This window comes from Bufo bufo, chromosome 3 (assembly GCF_905171765.1).
Source record: "Bufo bufo chromosome 3, aBufBuf1.1, whole genome shotgun sequence".
Taxonomy (NCBI): Eukaryota; Metazoa; Chordata; class Amphibia; order Anura; family Bufonidae; genus Bufo; species Bufo bufo.
This window is the reverse complement of record NC_053391.1, coordinates 438,803,733-438,826,957: the sequence shown is the minus strand read 5'-3', so window position 1 is coordinate 438,826,957 and position 23,225 is coordinate 438,803,733. Positions and strand designations below refer to the sequence as shown.

Below are 23,225 nucleotides of genomic sequence, written 5' to 3'. Positions count from 1 at the left end.
GAAGCCTTTGATCTCCCGCCTGCAGCACTTTGCATTCCGGACAGCGCGATAGTAATCGCGCTGCCGGAATGCGCATAACAGAAGGAGGGGAGGTTTCTCCCCTCTTCCTATTATGCATGAACATCTCCAGCAGAGCTGGAGATAATTACTACAAAGGACTCCGATTCGATAGAATCGGAGCTCTTTGGAGCATACAGGACGACCAGACTTTTGTCCGGTCATTCTGATGCAATTAGCCAGATGGCATCAGTGTGAATGCTTGGGGCACATTCACACTGACATCTGGCTTCAGGTGAACCAGGGGACATTATATATAATATACATGTATATGGATGCTTGGGGCACATCCATACACATGTATACACCATATAGCCATGATTTTGGGATATATATATATGAGGGGACACATAGGGGGATAAATATACCTATTAAGGGGCACATATTTCCCACAGGGGCCACAATGAGTCCCTGTTGTTGTGGAAATTTTATTATGCGTACATTTTACTTTAGGATGTGGGTGTGTTTTTATAGATTGTCATCTGTCTCCCTGTGTCTGATTTAGCCAAAGAGCGCTCTAGCAGAGGGTACTTTGGCTGAATCGGGACCAGTGGTAAAACCGTCAGTATGAAAACCTTCTCATGGGCTTGGAGACATATCTGCTTTTAAGACATGCATATCTGCCTTGTCGGTATACTAGTACAGTATACTGACAATAGCCGTAGAATTGCAGTGGCCAATATGGCGGAACTGCTCAGACCCCAAACACTGTAGCGTGTTTCTCATTGGGCGAGCAGTCCCATCGCATGTGAACCACAGAAATATCGTGGCAGATATGGAGGAGCTGCTCAAACCCCAAACACTGTAGCGTGTTTCTCATTGGGGGAGCAGTCCCACCGCATGTGGACCGCAGCAAACGACCATCCCGAGCAATTAATGCGTACAAAGGAGGACGCCAGCGCGGTCCACATGCACCACAAAAGCATCCTGCACAGGCAGAGCATTGTGCGGATGAAAATACAATCATATAAATCACTGAAGAAAATGCACCAAAAGGATATGTCACTGACTAAACTAGCTGGTCATACAAGCAGATATTAAAAGCTGAGACTTCCGCCAATATGTTCCTGTCAGGAAGATATCGGAGCCCATCATTGCACCACGTCACGGTCACTCAGCATGGCAAAGGGTCCTACCACTACGCTAACTGTGGTGTAAACACGGTCTGAAGGTGATGTGATCCAGCTCACAGCCCAGCCTGCACACAAATGCCTAGCAGGACAGCCAGTGCAATGTGAACAAAGCAGGACCGTGAGCCCCACCCATATCAGACCATGTGATGGAGGATTCCAGGTGCAAAGGAATGTTCAATTGCCAGATGAAGGCACATTCAAGACATATAAAACAAAATCACTGTAGAATTGCAGTGGCCAATATGGCGGAACTGCTCAGACCCCAAACACTGTAGCGTGTTTCTCATTGGGCGAGCAGTCCCACCGCATGTGGACCGCAGCAAACGACCATCCCGAGCAATTAATGCGTACAAAGGAGGACGCCAGCGCGGTCCACATGCACCACAAAAGCATCCTGCACAGGCAGAGCATTGTGCGGATGAAAATACAATTATATAAATCACTGAAGAAAATGCACCAAAAGGATATGTCACTGACTAAACTAGCTGGTCATACAAGCAGATATTAAAAGCTGAGACTTCCGCCAATATGTTCCTGTCAGGAAGATATCGGAGCCCATCATTGCACCACGTCACGGTCACTCAGCATGGCAAAGCAATGTCGTAGCAATGTCTCGCAGATAATTTCAAACATATGGGAACCAGTAGAATGATCTTTATTAGATACTGATCACCTTTGAGCAGTATTGAATGAGGTCCATGCTGACAGTGAAGGGGGGTGGGCGGCCATCTGGCTGATCAGACAATGGACATGACTCATCCTTCCTTATACAGGGATGGGGCATGTGCATTGTCTGCCCAGCCACATTGATTGCCCCGCCCTGTCCTTTGACATCACTTCCTGCATGTTATCACTTCCATTATCCTTGTCTTGGGCCAGCCCCTTTTACACCTTGAAATAAAAGTATAGGCTGGGCATGGAGAAGGAGGAGTTGCTCAGAATTTTCAATCAAGATGGTAACACCTGGGTTTGTCTCTGACTGGGGCTGAGAGAAGAGATTCACCTTTTTCCTTACACAAACTTTGATGCGAGCGGATTACAACTATTAATATTTACCACAACACTGTGGACCACTAAGAGCAGATGTGCGCAGATGCTGGGCACATCTGCGCACATCATCCTATAATGTGGCTGTTAATGCATGCATATATATTATACATGCCTGCACGTGTTTGCATGCATATATATATACATATATATATATATATATATATATGCATACTGTACGTCTCAACCCTTCCTCAACAGCGGGTATTTAGTGCTGCTGCGGGCATAATAACTGATAAGCGCATCCGCCTGTCAACTGAAAATGCTGACCGGTTGACTCTTATCAAAATGAAAAAGGCCTGGATTGCCCCTGACTCCACCAGAGGAAAGCGGCTGAACATAAAGGCACTTTAAATGTGATTTTTATGGTGTATTGAGTACACTGTATTCCTATGCACCCCTTCCACCACAATAAATGGTATATGGTTTAATCTTCCTTTTCTCATCCTCCTCCATCATATCAACATGCTTATTTGGCTGCCCTCACTCCTAATGTTTTAGATGGTCAGCTCAGCAGCAGACCCTCACCCCTAATGTTTTAGATGGTCAGATCAGCAGCAGGCCCTCGCCCCTAATGTTTTAGATGGTCAGATCAGCAGCAGGCCCTCGCCCCTAATGTTTTAGATGGTCAGATCAGCAGCAGGCCCTCGCCCCTAATGTTTTAGAGGGTCACCAGCAGGCCCTTGCTCCTAATGTTTTTGAGGGTCACCAGCAGCCAATCAATCATAATTTTTCAAGGGTGTGTATGATGCCCTCCTTTATGGGTAATAAAGGGTGTATTGGAGTGCTGGTTCCTTGTAATTTTTGGCAGCCTTTTCATTTAGTGCATAGGCTTTATGAGTGTAGGTGTCCCACTACCTGAACAATTGTACCACAATGTGAATGAGGCCCTCCTTTATGTGATATACAGGTTGTATCGGAGTGCCTCATCCTTGTAATTTTTGGCAGCACTTGAACTTTATATACACAAGTAAATATACAAGAATGTTTCCTAACAAATTTTCCTCTAAAATCGAGTTTATCTTCGGTTTTGTGCGTTTCATTGTCAGTCTGTAAAAGTGGCGTACTACTCAGACAACATCGTTCCCAGCAGTGACCTGGGAGTCCAAGATGCATCCAGACATCCTCCCCATGCTGTTCCCGAACGGGTTCTCCCATTGACTTCCATAGGGTGACCACATTTCCTAACTGCCATTCAGGGACACTTACTTTCACAAGTGCATTTTGTCAAACTTATACTTGAGACTGGCAAAACATATCTGCCTGTGCACAATAATGTGCCAGTAGGATGTGCCCCCATAGATGCCCCCTAATCATGTACCAGTAAGATGTGCCCCCATAGATGCCCCCAATCATGTGCCAGTAATAAGAGCCCCCCCACCATCATGTGCCAGTAGTAAGAGTGCCCCCCTATCATGTGCCAGTAGCCCCCTTATGTGCCAGTCCCCCCCTATCATGTGCCAGTAGCCCCCCTATCAAGTGCCAGTAGCCCCCATATGTGCCAGTAGCCCCCCCTTATGTGCCAGTAGCCCTCCCTTATGTGCCAGTAGCCCCCCTATCAAGTGCCAGTAGTCCCCCTTATGTGCCAGTAGCCCTTCTTATGTGCCAGTAGCCTCCTATCATGTGCCAGTAGCCCCCCTTATATTCCAGTAGCCCCCCTTATATTCCAGTAGCCCCCCTTATGTGCCAGGAGCCCCCCTTATGTGCCAGTAGCCCCCCTTATGTGCCAGCAGCCCCCCTTATGTGCCAGTAGTCCCCCTTATGTGCCAGTAGCCCCCTATCATGTGCCAGTAGCCCCCCTTATGTGCCAGCAGCCCCCCTTATGTGCCAGTATTGTAATTTGTACATATATACAGTACAGACCAAAAGTTTGGACACACCTTCTTATTCAAAGAGTTTTCTTTATTTTCATGACTATGAAGGCATCAAAACTATGAATTAACACATGTGGAATTATATACATAACAAACAAGTGTGAAACAACTGAAAATATGTCATATTCTAGGTTCTTCAAAGTAGCCACCTTTTGCTTTGATTACTGTTTTGCACACTCTTGGCATTCTCTTGATGAGCTTCAAGAGGTAGTCCCCTGAAATGGTCTTCCAACAGTCTTGAAGGAGTTCCCAGAGATGCTTAGCACTTTTTGGCCCTTTTGCCTTCACTCTGCGGTCCAGCTCACCCCAAACCATCTCGATTGGGTTCAGGTCCGGTGACTGTGGAGGCCAGGTCATCTGGCGCAGCACCCCATCACTCTCCTTCATGGTCAAATAGCCCTTACTTTCAAAGTTTTCCCAATTTTTCGGCTGACTGACTGACCTTCATTTCTTAAAGTAATGATGGCCACTCATTTTTCTTTACTTAGCTGCTTTTTTCGTGCCATAATACAAATTCTAACAGTCTATTCAATAGGACTATCAGCTGTGTATCCACCTGACTTCTCCTCAACGCAACTGATGGTCCCAACCCCATTTATAAGGCAAGAAATCCCACTTATTAAACCTGACAGGGCACACCTGTGAAGTGAAAACCATTTCAGGGGACTACCTCTTGAAGCTCATCAAGAGAATGCCAAGAGTGTGCAAAACAGTAATCAAAGCAAAAGGTAGCTACTTTGAAGAACCTAGAATATGACATATTTTCAGTTGTTTCACACTTGTTTGTTATGTATATAATTCCACATGTGTTAATTCATAGTTTTGATGCCTTCATTGTGAATCTCCAATTTTCATAGTCATAAAAATAAAGAAAACTCTTTGAATGAGAAGGTGTGTCCAAACTTTTGGTCTGTACTGTATATAAAAAAAATACAACTTATACTTACCTCCTCCAGAATGCGATGCAGGCCTCTTCCGGCCTGTGTCCCTCGCTGGCTCAGGCGGCGCGATGACGCCATGCAATATTCAAATTTTTCGAGTTTCACCTGAATATGTCTGTATATTCTATGTTGTAATTTCTATGATAACCCCATTGTTTGTATGCACTGTCCTTTTTTTATATTAAAACTTTACTTTAATAAGAGCCTTTTTGTGTTCTAACAATTCCATGACCTTAGAAGTAGCATTACCTAGACTGATTTATTAACTTTGTGAATGCTATCAGTTGTAGAGAGTACTTAGGTGTTATTTAAGGCAAGGTGTTTCGTCAGCCTTATATGATGAGTGGTGGCAGCTAAGATTGATTAGTAGAGATGGCCTTGCGGTTCGCCCGGCGGTCGTTTCGCCGCAAACTTTGCGGCCGCCATATTCTTTTACATTATGAAGAACTTTGACCCATGACACATCCATCAGGTGGTACAGGACAGCCAACTGAGACATTTCAGCACATGGACATACCCCCTACCTTATAAATAAACCTGATCTGGCCGCCATTTTACATTCAGTGTTTTGCCAGTGTAGGGAGAGGTTGCTGAGTGGAGCAGGGATAGGCTGTTAGGGACACCAAACGCTAGCTAATAGGTCCACAAAAGTCATTTTAAGGACTGGTATAGGTGTGCTATCTATATGTGTGATACACAGAGGGGTGCAATATACTTTTATAATGAGTCAAAAACACATAGATCTATATAGTGATTGTGATGGACCGTTCAGCACACAGCTCCGTTCAGACGATATCCTCCTTTCCAATGCACAGGCAGCTACTGCAAGAACCAGTCTGCCGAACTGCAAACTACACGAACACTGGAAATCGCGGAACAGGAAAAGCATACAATCGGCTTACACTCCTGGCAATCAGCATACAATCCAATTCACCCAAGAACGAGATGACACTTAGTTTTGAGGTCAAGCAGAACATATACAGGCTATATAAAAAATAATTACTGTATAATGTGTCCCCTGTTGTATAGTTTAAAACTACTGCCCGATGTCTTTGTGCACCAAATACCGGCGAGATGGCACCGTGTAGAAAAGTCCAAACAGTGTCTGTGAGTTAAAATGGCCGCCATCCATTGTTCTCACCATGTGTCTCTGATACATGAAATGGTGGCCATCCAGTAACTGCACAGTATCTCCCCAGATGGTTCTTAAAGGGCCGTAATCCAGAGGCAGGAGGCGGGCAAGCAGTCCTCTCCAGGCACAAGTGGCGGAGCTGGTTCCGCCACAGTGATCACCTGGAAGTCAGGGGCCTAGGGGCTAGGGGCTTACTAGGGCCATTTTTATATAGGGTAAGGTTCCGGACGGGGTCGCTCTTATCAGGGCGGGTGGTCTGTGGTTAGGCTATCAGGGCCAGAATAGCACCCCCCTGTAGGGCAATATCAGGGACAGTTCTTTGCCCACCCTGTCCTTCAATACCACATCATCATCTAGCCCAGGGATAGATGGTTTTTGCTTTCCCTCCAGGATTCATGGATGTGCACTGGAACCCCCCGGATTGTGGTAGGACATATGGTTTCTGATTTGGTGCCGCCGAGCACTTGTTATTGCCTACCACAGCTATGCTTTTTGCTTAAAGGGGTTCTGCACTTTGTTTTAACTGATGATCTATCCTCTGGATAGATCATCAGCATTTGATCGGCGGGGGTCCAACACCCAGGACCCCTGCCGATCAGCTGTTTGAGAAGGCAGTGGCGGTTCAGCAGCGCCGCGGCCTTCTCGCTGTTTACCGCTGGCCCAGTGACGTCACGACTAGTATCAACTAGTCGGACCCCCGCCGATCAGATGCTGATGATATATCCAGAGGATAGATCATCAGTTAAAACAAAGTGCAGAACCCCTTTAACTTTAATAATTTAATTTATTTTCATTTTGAGGAATATCTTTTCCATTCACACGTCCGCAAAATGGGTCCGCATCCGTTCCGCAATTTTGTGGAACGGGTGCAGACCCATTTATGTTCAATGGAGCCGGAATGTGCTGTCCAGATCCGCATTTGCGGATCCGCACTTCCGCATCTGTGCTTCCGTTTCCGCCAAAAAATAGAACATGTCCTATTCTTGTCCGCAATTGCAGACAAGATTAGGCATTTTCTATTATAGTGCCAGCGATGTGCGGTCCACAAATTGCGGAATGCACATTGCCGGTGTCCGTGTTTTGTGGATCCGCAAAATACTTACGGACGTGTGAATGGACCTTCATAGTAAAATTATTAAAGGTTACGTTTTATCTTTATGTATATTCTAATGGATTGCCTTCCTTGTACAATGTTATAATATACTTTCTATGTTAGAAAGTATATTATAGTGCATTTGTATTGTGCAGCAGTTGTGTGCAGTTCTGCTGCGATACTGCATACCATAGAGGGACAAGCGTTATTGGAACAAATAATTTCTACTGGTGTGATATACCAGTCACCCCCCAAAAAACTGATTGAAGCGGGGTGTTATATCCAAATATACTTTCTTTATAGTGCATTTGGGTACTGTATAGTGCATTTGCGCATGCGTGTACGTGAAAAATATATTGCTGATATTTCGCATTGAAATAAAATAATAAATGGAGATCGCAAATTCTAATAATACATCTGGTATGTCACTGTCCATGTTGTGGGACTATTTGTGCACTTCTAGTAATTATTTCTTGGCTGCAAATATGAGCTGAAGGTTTTTCAGGTTCTCCTGCCATTAAAATGAATGGGACCCGCCGCGAACTTGCGGTTCGCGAACATTTGATCGCGTTCGCGCACCGTCCCGGCAGATGTTCGTCCATCACTATTAATTAGTTTCAGATGATGGAGTGCTGACAGAGGGAGGTCCAGTGTTACCCTGCAGGCTCACCTCCTGAATCTACGACTCTAATCCTGACACAGAGTAAGAGACTTGCCGCTGTTTTACTTCTTTGTTGGTTATTTCCAGTCTTGCTCTAAGGACTCCAGAGACTCCATTGCTGTTTAGTGCAACATTTAAGTCATGTGCCTGGACATGGACTCGTAACATATTTAAAGGGTTTCTGTCACCCCGCAAAACTCATTTTTTTTTTTTTGGATAGTTAGATTCCTCATAGTGCGATATAGGAGAATATAATAGTCTTACTTACTTTCATGCGGCCGATTCTTTATAAAACGAACTTTTATAATATGTAAATGAGGGCTCTACCAGCAAGTAGGGCGTCTACTTGCTGGTAGCTGCTGCAGAAATCCGCCCCCTCGCCGTGTTGATTGACAGGGCCAGCCGTGATCTCCTCCTCCGGCCGGCCCTGTCAGTAATTCAAAAATCGCGCGCCTCGCGTCATTCGGCGCAGGCGCTCTGAGATGAGGAGGCTCGTATCCTCAGCACTCCCTCAGTGCGCCTGCGCCGATGACATCACCGAAAGAGAAGACGTCATCGGCGCAGGCGCACTGAGGGAGTGCTGAGGAGACGAGCCTCCTCATCTCAGAGCGCCTGCGCCGAATGACGCGAGGCGCGCGATTTTTGAATTACTGACAGGGCCGGCCGGAGGAGGAGATCACGGCTGGCCCTGTCAATCAACACGGCGAGGGGGCGGATTTCTGCAGCAGCTACCAGCAAGTAGACGCCCTACTTGCTGGTAGAGCCCTCATTTACATATTATAAAAGTTTGTTTTATAAAGAATCGGCCGCATGAAAGTAAGTAAGAGCATTATATTCTCCTATATCGCACTATGAGGAATCTAACTATCCAAAAAAAAAAAATGAGTTTTGCGGGGTGACAGAAACCCTTTAAGCCCTCCGTGTTGTTTCTTGCAGCGTTTCAATTACAGTGCCCAGGGAACAGACTCATGCCTTGAGCCTCCTGAGATGTTCATATTATCCCTTCAAAGACACTAAAGACTCTACTACCCCTGTATGAAGTCTTCACCTCCTGGTCCCCATATTCTAGACATCAGGGGGGAAGACAGTAGAATACACAAGTGAAAATGTGGTAGCATATATGCACACATGCTCTCTCTGTCTTCTAGGTGAATGCCTGTCGGTCAAGAGGGCTCCAGGCATGGCTTTCTTTAAAGTAGGGAAGTATGCAGTGTTGCACTACTAGTGTTGATGCATTGTATTTTGGTGCACATTATTCCATAGGCTATGTATGGAGAGAGCAGTGGGAGTTTCATAGTGACTAGGCAGGGCTGGCACCACCCCTTCCTCTCTAGAAAGAAGCTGAAGCAGCAGGATTACATTTTCAGAGAAAGGTTCCACACCTACATTGAAGCCACAGACTTCTCTGCATGTGGTGGGGTAAACAAGCTTCAGGTTTCCCACAATAACAAAACAGGAGAAAAGGGAGAGTGTGTGCACCCCTTAGGATGGGGAAAAAAAGATTACACAGCCTTATTAAAGGGGGCGATTAGTTTTCCATACACTGCCTTGGGAATTGTATATGCCAACTGTAAATATTGCATGTAATGTGTACAGTACCTGTGTGAATCATCTACTAACTGCTGCGGTAAAATACAGTGGACCCAACACATGCCTTGCTATCACTTAAGGGAACCCTGCCTTCCTCTAAAAACCTACCACTGCCAAAGGCAACCCACCTAACATCAGACAGGAGCCCCAAAACCAGGGTGTTCCCTGAAGGAAGAAAAGTTGCACCCTTCCCTTCACTGCACAGCCCAGGGAGTGTCTGAACTGTAAGTAGACTACTCCCATCCTCCACATTAGCCCTGTTGCTCACTGCAAATACAGCTTCCTGCAGTCCTGCTGCTGAGGTGAAAGAAAATCTCCCATCTATGATCAGTGCCGGGAGTGCACAAACCTCTTCACCTGCATCCCTTTCCCTGGGTCCCAGCTTCTGCAATGCACTATACTGCTTCCTGATGGACAAGTGCAAGATAATGGGAGCCCTCAGCACTGAGCTCATATTCCTAAATGGGGGCATAGTTTCCATTGGGTCTCATTTGCAGAGTGTGGGAAGTCTTTGGGCAGGGAACTGGAAGGCACTATGCTCCTAAAATTATGAAGTTGCTGGTGTTCCCTTGATGTGTCTTGTGTAGTGCAGCTGAGCAGTAGATTGTGGGGTGACATACTCACCCAGTCCTGCCTGCATGAGCTGCTTGGCTGCTTAAAGAAAACTGGGGGGAGACTCACTGGGAGTTTACTGTTCTGTACTCAGGTCCAGATCATTTACCAGAAAGAGCAGCAGATGCTTGAAGACGACAGAGGAGGAATGGGGCAGAGCCAACAGTCTTATAGAGAGACACAGAAGATCAGTGTTTGCTCTACCCACACAGGACATCCTTACCTGTCAAGAATAGGAGATTCTGTGCACAGGGAAGAGCGGCCCACAAAGTAAGTAGGCAGTGCATTCCATGGTAGATTGTCAGTTTGAGTCTGTTTGCTAGCGCAGCGCTGGACAGAGGAGTCTATACTTGATGTTGGGCCCCCTGCTGGTGCAGGTGGCGAGTCCAGTATAAAATAATCAACAGTCCGTCCTCCTACTGCCTCCTGTGCCTGATTTCCTGCTTGTTACCTTGGATTCCTTTGTGACTTTGCGGACTATTACACACCTTATTCTTGGAGTGATCTTTGTTGTTTGAACCCCCCTGGGAGGGCAATATTAGTCTTGAATTTCTCCCATTTGTACACAATCTGTCTGACTGGACTTGTTGAGTTCAAACTCATTAGAGATGGATTTGTAACCTTTTCCAGCATGAAGAGTATTAACAATTCTTCTTCTGAGGTCCTCAGAAATCTCCCTTGTTAGTAACACGTGTTGTGAAAATCAGACTTTGATAGATCCCTGTTTTTAAATAAAACAGGTCACCCACTCACACCTGATTGTCATCTCATTGATTAAATACACTTTCAAATTATCTGCTAATCCTAAAGGTTCACATACTTTTGCCACTCACAGACTTATGTGAAAATCTGATCTAGTTGGAGGTCAAATTTCTACAGAAATATAGAAAATACTAAAGGGTTTACAATCTTTCAAGCACCACCATATATGGTATATTGACTCTCAAAGTCTGTTTGTATGCAATGTGTTTTCCAATGACTACCCATTTGATATTCCATACGTGTTCTATTAGTCAGGGTTCATCCACTGAGACTCCAATCAGAAAATGAGTGCTTATTCTCTTGTGCATTCTTTGCTTACCTCCCACCTTTATAATCTGTCTTCCTCCAGTTGAGTTACTGCACAAGCATTGCCACTTTTCCACAAGGAAAAGGGTCAGAAAACCAATATTTTTAGTCTCACTACCATGGTTCAGATTTTCATAACCAGTTCAGTGCTTTGTAATAAACGGATGTTACTGCCTGGATTGAAGCAAACTCAGATCTTGGCAGTTAATTTCTTTACAGCAGCAATATACAAAGGAGGGAGCCCCCGATGCAAAGGTTGCTTAATTGCTGGATCTACAATACTATAGAGACAGCACTGGACTTTACAAAAGGTCCAAGATTTGTTTTAAATGCCTCTTAGGGCAAATCTGTAGTATGTGTTAATACAGACATATGCTTCAGAATATATGTGTGATCCTTGAACTCAAAATGTCTGGGTCCAAATTTTCATAGAACTCTGAGTTATGCCGTTCCTCTGTTATTTCCCATGGAAGTTTATGAATAAATTGACAACTAGGCATTTATTATTCCTCTTGTCAAACTGGTGTGTGCATACACAGTCTCCTACTGGCAGCACTGACTGGACAATTTCAGACTGTGAAGAAACACCCCCGCAACCGGAAATATACAGTTGTCAATTCATACGTTTCTAAGAAACATCAGATATTAGGTCAGAATGTTGAGTTAAAAAAAAATATGCTAGAATTCATATTTTGGGGCGGATACTATTTTTACAAATACAAATGTGTAAGAAGATGCGATAGATCCTCTCTTCCCATTATGATGGCAAAGGAAAACCTAGTCAAATCTGGGTCTAGTGTTACTTCACATCAGGAACTATTCACTTCAAGGTCTGACCTTCAAGATATATGATCTTAAGTTATGCATTTGTCAGCACAGTCCCATTATTTGATAGTTGTGCTTTTAATGAGACCTACATCATGTAGCTTTTCTCCATGATAAAATAGGAAGGCAGACACTGGATTGTTGTTTTGTTGTTAGATTATCATAACGAGGGGCGGATTGGCCATAGTCCCTACAGGGAAATTTCTGGGGGGAAAGGGGGTGGTGGCGGGAGTGATGCCCAGAAGTAGATGTCACAGTAGCGCCACAGCCTTCTAGCAGCTTTTTCTAGACCATGTGATGTCGCCTAGACACAGCTCAGTCATTGAAGTGAAGACACCAGGCAGAGCCGCTATACAATATGCACTTCACCCTCCCCTTGATTGATAGGGCTAGACATGCTGAGGGCAGAACTGTATCCTAGCATCTATATTTCATATACACTATGTACTATAGCTTCACCACACTGAGATCTGCTCAGAAAGCCAATATACATATTACTGCTTTATTCACAAGAACAATATATGATTATAAAGACACCAGTAATTAGTGTCAGCTTTTTAGCAAATAGATATGGTATGGTAATGATATAGATTGGTGGTAAGTTGTTTACCATGCATTTGGAAATCCTAAATTCAAGACTTATAATAAAAGGCTATACTATAATAAATAATATATAATCATATAATAACAATAAAAGGCCTTAATAGATTGAGATATGTTTTCTTACAAAACTAAAACCTATTACTGTTTTATTCACAGCCACAATACTTATTAGATTTTTACGCCTAAAAGCATTGGGAAAGATTTTTCAAACTGGTGTAAAGTAGAATTGGCTTAGTTGCCCATAGCAACCAATCAGATTCCACCTTTCATTTCCCAAAGTAGCTTTGAAAAATAAAGAGTGGAATTGGTTGCTATGGGCAACTAAGCCAGTTCTCCTTTACACCAGTTTGATAAATCTCCCCCATTTTTCTCAATATGATAAGTATATAGACTTTTATTATGGGTTAAATGTGAAAGAAAAATATATGTGAAAAAAAAAATATATATATATAGAAGTCTCTCCCAGGATTCAAACGTGGGATCTCTACATGCAAAACGAAATACTTACCACAAAGCTATAGCACTACCACATAAAGATGTATGTTTTTTTTTTTTTCTATGCTTATAAGCTAACACACATTACTGGTGTCTTTATAATCATATATTGTGCATGTGAATAAAGTATACTGTATGTAGATTTGCTTTCTGAGCAGATCTCAGTATGGTGAAGCTTTAGTACATAGTGTAAATAATATGCCCATGCTAGGATACAGGTCTGCCCTCAGCATGTCTAGCCCTGTCAATCAAGGGGAGGGGGATGTGTGCAGAGCCCAGCAGTTCTCAAAAGATTCAGCCCCACTTCCTGGTGCTCAAACATCTCATTTGCTTATGAATAAAACAGAGATATGTCTGCAACTATTTAACATTCAGACAAAACAAAGGTATTGTTTTGATCAGAATGATGAGCCCTACCAGGCAACATAGGGTTGATCCTGGTGCCAGAGGCACTTTAAACATGTTCTTTTTTGTTAAATCTGATTTTATTTTCTGATTGTAGAATTTTTATTTTATTTCCTGAACACGATTATGTGGGCTGACATCCTCCCTGAACTGCTGTTAACAGCATTTAGAGTTATGCTTTACTACAGCCACATGGATAATAGACTGGAGATATTCACTGACTTTTTTGGTAGAGTTTTCTAGACATTCTCTGACTTGCGTAGAAGTCACTGCACAGGGAGGGGGATATATAAGCTGTGTTTATAACTTATTGTTAATGGTGGATCCTGTGCCTGTCATTGCAATTCTGTCTCTAATGATAATGAGATGACTGCTAAAAAGTGATACTACAGGCCAGGAACTGTCAGCCTGTATATTAGACTAAGCGGGCAGTGCAAAAACTGCTGGATTTTAGGACCTTTTTTTTTCCCAAACATATATATAGGTAGTGAAATGGAAAATTAAAAATACTTAAACCAAAATGTATTTAACATAAAAACTTGATTTAAACAATAAGTAATTTTTTGATGACACATTCAAACCTTTATGATTTATAATGTACAGTATAATTCTTTAACAAGATGTTTGCAATATGTTCAGCCACTGGTACTGAACAAATGAGCTGCAATACCAGACAAAACCCATTGACAGGGGTGGGGCTGTTTTGGAAACAAACAGCCATGTTTTTCTAATCCTGGACAACCCCTTTAAGTTACAAAGTTTATATCTAGCTACATATGATGTATTGGATTTACCACATGACTTATCAAACATAAGCTTCTTTCAGGTCTGCCACAGTACTACAGGGAGTGCAGAATTATTAGGCAAGTTGTATTTTTGAGGATTAATTTTATTATTAAACAACAACCATGTTCTCAATGAACCCAAAAAACTCATTAATATCAAAGCTGAATATTTTTGGAAGTAGTTTTTAGTTTGTTTTTAGTTTTAGCTATTTTAGGGGGATATCTGTGTGTGCAGGTGACTATTACTGTGCATAATTATTGGGCAACTTAACAAAAAACAAATATATACCCATTTCAATTATTTATTTTTACCAGTGAAACCAATATAACATCTCAACATTCACAAATATACATTTCTGACATTCAAAAACAAAACAAAAACAAATCAGTGACCAATATAGCCACCTTTCTTTGCAAGGACACTCAAAAGCCTGCCATCCATGGATTCTGTCAGTGTTTTGATCTGTTCACCATCAACATTGCGTGCAGCAGCAACCACAGCCTCCCAGACACTGTTCAGAGAGGTGTACTGTTTTTCCTCCTTGTAAATCTCACATTTGATGATGGACCACAGGTTCTCAATGGGGTTCAGATCAGGTGAACAAGGAGGCCATGTCATTAGATTTTCTTCTTTTATACCCTTTCTTGCCAGCCACGCTGTGGAGTACTTGGACGCGTGTGATGGAGCATTGTCCTGCATGAAAATCATGTTTTTCTTGAAGGATGCAGACTTCTTCCTGTACCACTGCTTGAAGAAGGTGTCTTCCAGAAACTGGCAGTAGGACTGGGAGTTGAGCTTGACTCCATCCTCAACCCGAAAAGGCCCCACAAGCTCATTTTTGATGATACCAGCCCAAACCAGTACTCCACCTCCACCTTGCTGGCGTCTGAGTCGGACTGGAGCTCTCTGCCCTTTACCAATCCAGCCACGGGCCCATCCATCTGGCCCATCAAGACTCACTCTCATTTCATCAGTCCATAAAACCTTAGAAAAATCAGTCTTGAGATATTTCTTGGCCCAGTCTTGACGTTTCAGCTTGTGTGTCTTGTTCAGTGGTGGTTGTCTTTCAGCCTTTCTTACCTTGGCCATGTCTCTGAGTATTGCACACCTTGTGCTTTTGGGCACTCCAGTGATGTTGCAGCTCTGAAATATGGCCAAACTGGTGGCAAGTGGCATCTTGGCAGCTGCACGCTTGACTTTTCTCAGTTCATGGGCAGTTATTTTGCGCCTTGGTTTTTCCACACGCTTCTTGCGACCCTGTTGACTATTTTGAATGAAACGCTTGATTGTTCGATGATCACGCTTCAGAAGCTTTGCAATTTTAAGAGTGCTGCATCCCTCTGCAAGATATCTCACTATTTTTGACTTTTCTGAGCCTGTCAAGTCCTTCTTTTGACCCATTTTGCCAAAGGAAAGGAAGTTGCCTAATAATTATGCACACCTGATATAGGGTGTTGATGTCATTAGACCACACCCCTTCTCATTACAGAGATGCACATCACCTAATATGCTTAATTGGTAGTAGGCTTTCGAGCCTATACAGCTTGGAGTAAGACAACATGCATAAAGAGGATGATGTGGTCAAAATACTCATTTGCCTAATAATTCTGCACTCCCTGTATTTTCAACATTGATGTCATTTTTTTTATTCTTCAGGATTTCATCTCTACCACAAATTGCCAGCAATAATGCCGGAAAGCTGCATCCTGATTGCCATTGGTGTCTTACTTGGTGCAATTATTTTTGGAACAGATCACAAATCTCCACCTGCTATGAAGACTAATATTTATTTCCTTTATCTCTTGCCTCCAATTGTGCTTGAAGGAGGATATTTTTTACCTACTCGACCTTTTTTTGACAACATTGGAACCATTATTACGTGGTCGGTGATGGGGACCCTAATGAATGCTTTTGGCATTGGCCTTTCCCTGTATGGTATTTGCCAGATTAAAGCCTTTGAATTAAGTAACGTATCTCTGCTACAAAACCTGTTATATGGAAGTCTTATTTCAGCAGTGGATCCAGTGGCTATCCTTGCTGTGTTTGAGGAGGTTTCTGTCAATGAACAGCTAAATATGATTATTTTTGGAGAGTCACTGTTGAATGATGGCATAACTGTGGTAAGTAGCTATAAGTCATTGATCAAAAACAAACCTTCAGATCATTGAGTACAACTCTCGATATGCTGCCCTTGATCCAGATTTCAATCCAATTACAAATTACAGTATACTTTCTAAACCAGTTTCCGCATTTGGACAGTATGAAACGCTTTTGTAAACTTCCAAAACACTATATTCAGAGGCAGAGCCATGGAAAAATAAGCTAAGAAAATGTATTTTTACCAACCACCTTAGTGGTCCATGAGGCTTATTATAGGGAGCACAGGAGTGGGGTTGTAGATACTTTTTTTGTGACTCCAAGCAAATATGGACATTCACTGAACTGCACCAATTCATGCACATCTGTCCCTACACTAAATTGTGATTCATACAATGCTTACACTTTCACCCTACTCGTTTCAACACAAGTTGGTACAGTAGCATATACAGTACAGGCTGCATCATAGGGTGCTTGTTGTGCAGAACATGTACAGTAGCAGTGTCGGGCTATAATGTTCGGCTGCAGGACACCACATGTAACAGCCCTTAATAAACTCTCCACTCCCTGATGTAGCATCAGCCATACGGATGATGCAGGGGTGTAGCTAAAGGCTCATGGGCCCTGGTGCAAGAGTTTAGCTTGGGCCCCCCATCCCTCATTGCTTTGTGGCCAGGGAAGCACATTGCCTTCCTGCTGCCTGAGGCAAACATTTATACTGCACCCCCCCCCCCCACCATGCCAAATTCTTGACCTAACACCTTCCCCCCAGCCAGAGGTGTAACTTGACCAACATGCACTTTCTATAAAATAGGTCTTCTCATGTGGTACAAGGGTCTTTGGGGCCCCTCAGGCTCCTGGGCCCGGTAGCGACTGCTACCTCTGCACCCCCTATAGCTATGCCCCTGGGATGATGTATGATATTTATGAGATCATAGGACATCACCATGACGCCATTCACCGGACTTGGGAGATCGGGCAGAGCAGCATAAAGTCCCTGGTTACCGAGGGGAACTCTAGGTGGCTCAAATACAGCTAGGGAATGATAATGAGAAACAGTACCACTACTTCTGGAGGAACTGACGGAAGGGAATAAAATAGATTTCGCAGCTCATTCCAAGATTACCCATACTGTGGAATGTTAAAGCTGCTAACACGCAGTAGTAGCTGATTGTAGCAGTTTTAACAGCGATGTGCTCAAAAAGATAATTGGAACAGTAATAATACATTCAATATGGTACACCTAATTATGATAATTACTACTGATTAGGGTTGAGCGAACCCGAACTTTTCGACTTTTCCACTGAAGTTCGGGTTCGGTGTTCGGGTGATTTTATTATTTTCCATTATAACATGGTCATTACAGAAAATAATAGCTTTCTTAAGACAGAATGCTAAATAAAATGGCCAGAAAGAAGAGGATACTGGCTGCGCGATCAAGTGGATGAGGTGAGTTTTTATTTATTTATTATTTTTAACCACTCAATGGCCATTTTATTTAGCATTCTGTCTTAAGAATGCTATTATTTTCCGTTATAACCATGTTATAATGGAAAATAATAAAGTGAAGTTCGGGTCCCCGTTGACTTTAATGGGGTCCGGGTTCGGGGTCAAGTTCGGGTCTCAAACCCGAACTTTGAGCTGAAGTTCGGCCGAACCCAGCGAACCCAAACTTCCATGGGTTTGCTCATCTCTACTACTGATATTTACCTATACTAAATCTGCAGAAAAGATTACTTACACAAGGGTAGGAATACTGGCAATAGACTGGTGCATAGCTACCTATTATTAGTGAAGCATGGTGGCACTTGACTGTCAAGAAAAATCAATGGAAGTTCCAGTACTACAACTAAGGAGGTCATTTAAATGACCGCATTTATCAATTGTTGGACACAAGGGGTAATCTATTTATTTACCTGCAGATGTGGCATCCAATATGTGGGCAAGACCATAAGAGTGCTCAGTAAAAGAATTAGGGATCATGCCAGCATTATTCACCTGGAGAATGATACTTTTGTCGCTCAACACATTAGGGAATGTCATGGAGGGGACTTTTTATTCATTTCCTTCCAGGCCACCAATAAGAAGTGGTGATTCTGATCATAAAGTGTTAAAATGGGAGGCCTGTGTAATATTTAGGCTGGGCACAGTGAACCTGAACCTTAGGGCCTGTTCACATGATGTTTTTTACCAGCAGAATTTTGGACAAATATGAAACTGATTGAAATAAATGGGAGGCAGAAAACCAATGGCTGCCGGCGAAATTTCAGCAAGGGTGTCTGCACCAAAATTCCACCGGCAAAGAACGCTGTGTGAATGCTCCTTTAGACTTACACAAGCTGCACTTGGAGTCGATATAGACATTATTGGTTCAGTAACTTACAGCTCAATGTCCTACAGATTTAGCACAGGCAAATATCAGTGGTAATTATCATAATTAGGTGTACCATATTGAGTGTATTATCACTTACAATTATCTTTCTGAGCGCATCGCTGTTAAAACTACTACAATCAGCTACTACTGTGTGTTTGCATCTTTAACATTCTACAGTATCAGTAATCTTGGAATGTTTCACTGTATATTTATTCAGCTATATTTGAGCCTCTTAGCAATATCCTGGGTAACCAGGGACAATTGACACTCCTCTGCCCGGTCCCCAAGGATGTCATAAGGGATTGGTTGACCAGTGGGTAATGTCATGGTGATGTCCTACCAGAAGCGTAGCTATAGGGGGTGCAGAGGTAGCAGTCGCTACTGGGCCCAGGAGCCTGAGGTGGTCCAAAGACCCTTGTGCCACATAAGAAGACACCGGTATTATAACATGGTTATAACGGAAAATAACGGAATCCATAAGAAGGAAGGACGGATCCATTCTTCTGCCTATAGACTTGTATTATGACGGAATGCAAAACGGAAGCCTTTAAAAGGCATTCCGTTTGCTCTCTGTCCTAATAGAAGTCTATGGGAATCAAAACGGATCCATCTGGGTCCAGTTATGCAAGATGGAAAATAAAGTCCTGTCGACAGGACTTTGTTTTCCGTCTTGCATACCGGGACCCAGACGGATCCGTTATGCTTTCCCATAGACTTCTATTAGGACGGAAAGCAAACGGAATGCCTTTTAAAGGCTTCCGTTTTGCATTCTGTCTGGGTATTCCGTTATTTTTCGTTATAACGGAAAGCCTTAACGGCATCCCTAACGCTAGTGTGAACCCACCCTAACTAATAAGGACCTCTGTATTTAGTTGGTAATGGCAGTGTAGTATTGTGGGTGCGTGGTACTCATATCAAGACTGCACTGTGTGGTTGTACGCTAAATATCTTTTCTGAGTACACACATGACGGAGTAAATGTGCATATGTGCAATGTAGTGAATGTATGGGTAAGCATGCTTGCATATACTGAATGTACATGTGTGCATGTATGTATGTAGTGTGTTTGCATAGATGAACATGCCTGAGTAAAGTTAGCGTGTGTATCCGTATTTTTATCATGAGAAATATACTGTGAATGCCCAACCTTGGAAAACACTACTGAAACAAAATGCTAAGATTTTGTGTAGTTTATCTTGTGTAGTTTACTTATTTTCTATGATGCAAAATGGCTGACATTGTTTGGTAAAACTTTAAAACTGTAAAAAGAAATTGTGAGTAGAAGACCATCTCCTTTATACCTACGTAAAACTTGTGCTGAGAAAAGCTGATAAAACAGCCCAGGGCGTATTCAATCTCAGCGCCTGGGGTAGATTGAAATGTTAATGCAGCCCTGCACACAGTGCAGACAGACAAATTTCTAAGGCACAAGTTCAAGCTAAAAAGTGAGGCCTCTTTCACACGGGCGAGTTTTCCGCGCGGATGCGATGCGTTAGTTGAACGCATTGCACCCGCACTGAATCCGGACCCATTCATTTCTATGGGGCTGTGCGTTGTGTGAAAATCGCAGCACGCTCTATATGTGCATTTTTCACGTAACGCAGGCCCCATAGCAGTGAATGGGGCTGCGTGAAAATCGCAAGCATCCGCAAGCAAGTGCGGCTGCGGTGCGATTTTCACGCATGGTTGCTAGGTGACGATCGGGATGGGGACCCGATCTTTATTATTTTCCCTTGTAACATGGTTATAAGGGATAATAATAGCATTCTTAATACAGAATGCTAAGTAAATTAGGGATGGAGGGGTTAAAAAAAAATAAAAAATAAAATTAAACTCACCTCATCCACTTGTTCGCGCTGCCCGGCTTGTCTTCTTTCTTCTTCTTTGATGACCTGGGAGGAAAAGGACCTTTGGTGACATCACTGTGCTCATCACATGGTCCATCACATGATCCATCACATGGCCCATCACCATGGTGATGGACCATGTGATGAGCGCAGTGACGTCACCAAAGGTCCTTTTCTCCAAGGTCATCAAAGAAGAAGAAAAAAGAGAAGCCAGGCTGCACGAACAAGTGGATGAGGTGAGTTTATTTTTAGAATTTTTCTTTAACCCCTCCATCCCTAATTTACTTATTGTTATAAGGGAAAATAATAAAATCTACACAACACCTAACCCAAACCTGAACTTCTGTGAAGAAGTCTGGGTTTGGGTATGGGTACCAAACAGGCCGATTTTTTTGCAAAATGCATTAATACGCTTTGCACTCGCACAGAAAAATCGTGCATTTTCCCTCGACGCTCCCGCATCCTATCCGGCCCTCACACGCGACGCCCGTGTGAAAGAGGCCTAAGGGTTGCACACCAGAATGGCGCTGTATTTACCTATTAACCATTTGTATTAGGCACTAAGAGAAGTAGGCTTTAGCTCTGAATCACATATCCCCTTAGTGCGTGCACATACTGTACATTCATTGTGTGATGAAAGGGCTCATGGGACAACCTGAAAAGTCATTCTTAAAGCAAATAATGAGCTGTGATCATCCGCCAGCAAATTCACTCTTTGTGTTAGGCCACTGTAAAAAGGCATTTAGCTAATGTATTTTTCATGATTCATACATGTGTACTAGAGAGAGATGTGGTACAATAGATCAAAGAGGACATCTTATTTACAGTACTTAGAGATTTGGGCAATGCAAACACTCAGGCTGCAAAGGAACAAATTGTTCTAATAATGTAAAGGAAGAAAGTAAGAAACTGTCCCGGCTGAGGGATGAATTCCTATTATGAGATGTAAAACCATATTTCACAGGTGAGGTCTTTCCCATGTAGACACTTTTGTGAACACTGGGTGCTATTTGTGTTCACCTTAGTAAATGTTGCCAAAACATTTTAGGTGGTGTTATTGTTTTGTATATTTACATATAATTAGATATTATTTTTCACAGTTACATATAATTAGGAGGTGGCTATAGGCAGTGTAGGGGCCACAGTGAGCCAACAGGTCCTTGCTTTAGGTTGCAGTGGTTTGGAATAGCAGATCTCAGTATTATTAGACGCTTGTGAGAGTGACAGGGTTCCCAAATTAGATAATAACTATGCAAAGCAATTAAAATATGAATATAGTTTTCACAACATTTATAGTATGAAAAGGCAAAAATCAGTAATGATATCGATTCTTATTGCTACTAGATACCGGGAATCTGCAAAGTGCAGGATACTGTGATGTAGAGCAAATGAGAAGTGGAGAGAGTCTAATTTATTACTTTATGCACTTATATAGCACTACTATATTCCGCAGCGCTTTACAGACTTTATTATCACTGTCCCCAATGGGGCTCACAATCTAAGGTCCCTATCAGTATGTCCTTGGAGTGTGGGAAGAAACCGGAGGAAACCCACGCAAACACGGGGAGAACATACAAACTCCATGCAGATGTTGTCCTTGGTCGGATTTGAACCTAGGACTCCAGTGCTGCAAGGCACCATTGCTAACCACTGAGCCACTTTGGTGAGACACTTTGGTCAAACCCTTCAAACGTTTCCATTGTCAGACTGCTAGGGTTCATGTAGGTGAATATTGTTCTGAGCTGGACCAATTGGAAAAGATGGCTGAACATCTTTGAACAATAAATATTCATCCATAATTAGGATTTTTACAATAGAGCAGAGACTGGCAGAAATTTAGACTTCATCATAAAGTAGCCAGTAATGGATGATTCGATTTTGTGTACAGAGCAATTTCAGTCACAGGCAGCACTAAAGCATATAGCAGGCGCCCTGATTTAGTACTATTTCAGTTGCTGAAAAAGGTCAGCAGAGCAGAGCTGTATGTGGATGGTGCAGCTGCTGACAAGTTAGGCCTAGTTCACACGATCGTGTTTTGTGCGAGTGTACGGGCCGTTTTTTGGTGTTCCGTATACGGAACCATTCATTTCAATGGTTCCGCATTAAAAACGGAATGTGTTCCGTAAACATTCCGTTTCCGTATTTCCGTTCCGCTGAAAGATAGAACATGTCCTATTATTGCCCGCAAATCACGTTCCGTGGCTCCATTCAAGTCAATGGGTCCGCAAAAAAAAACGGAACACATACGGAAATGTATCCGTATGTCTTCCGTATCCGTTCCGTTTTTACTGAACCATCTATTAAAAAAGTTATGCCCAGCACAATTTTTTCTATGTATTTACTGTATTTACTGTATACTGTATATGGCATACGGAAAAAACAGAACAGAAAAACGGAAAGGAAACGGAAACACAACGGAACTCAAAAACGGAAAAACGGACCGCAAAAAACTATAAAAGCCATACGTTCGTGTGAACTAGGCCTTAGGCCTCCTGTACACGGCCGTTTTTTTTTTCGTTTACTGGCCGTTTTTTTCGTTCCGTATACAAAACCATTCATTTCAATGGTTCCGCAAAAAAAACGGAA

The 23,225-nt window shown here is 42.9% G+C and overlaps 1 protein-coding gene across 1 annotated transcript in view; it reads left to right on the top strand.

Annotated features, from left to right (window-relative positions):
* Positions 1 to 23,225, top strand: part of LOC120993841 (sodium/hydrogen exchanger 4-like) — a 116,043-nt gene that overhangs the window by 8,302 nt on the left and 84,516 nt on the right. The window contains exon 2 of the mRNA XM_040422310.1: positions 15,979 to 16,442. Within this exon, the coding sequence (XP_040278244.1) occupies positions 15,979 to 16,442 (464 nt within the window). The remainder of the gene's footprint in view (positions 1 to 15,978; positions 16,443 to 23,225) is intronic.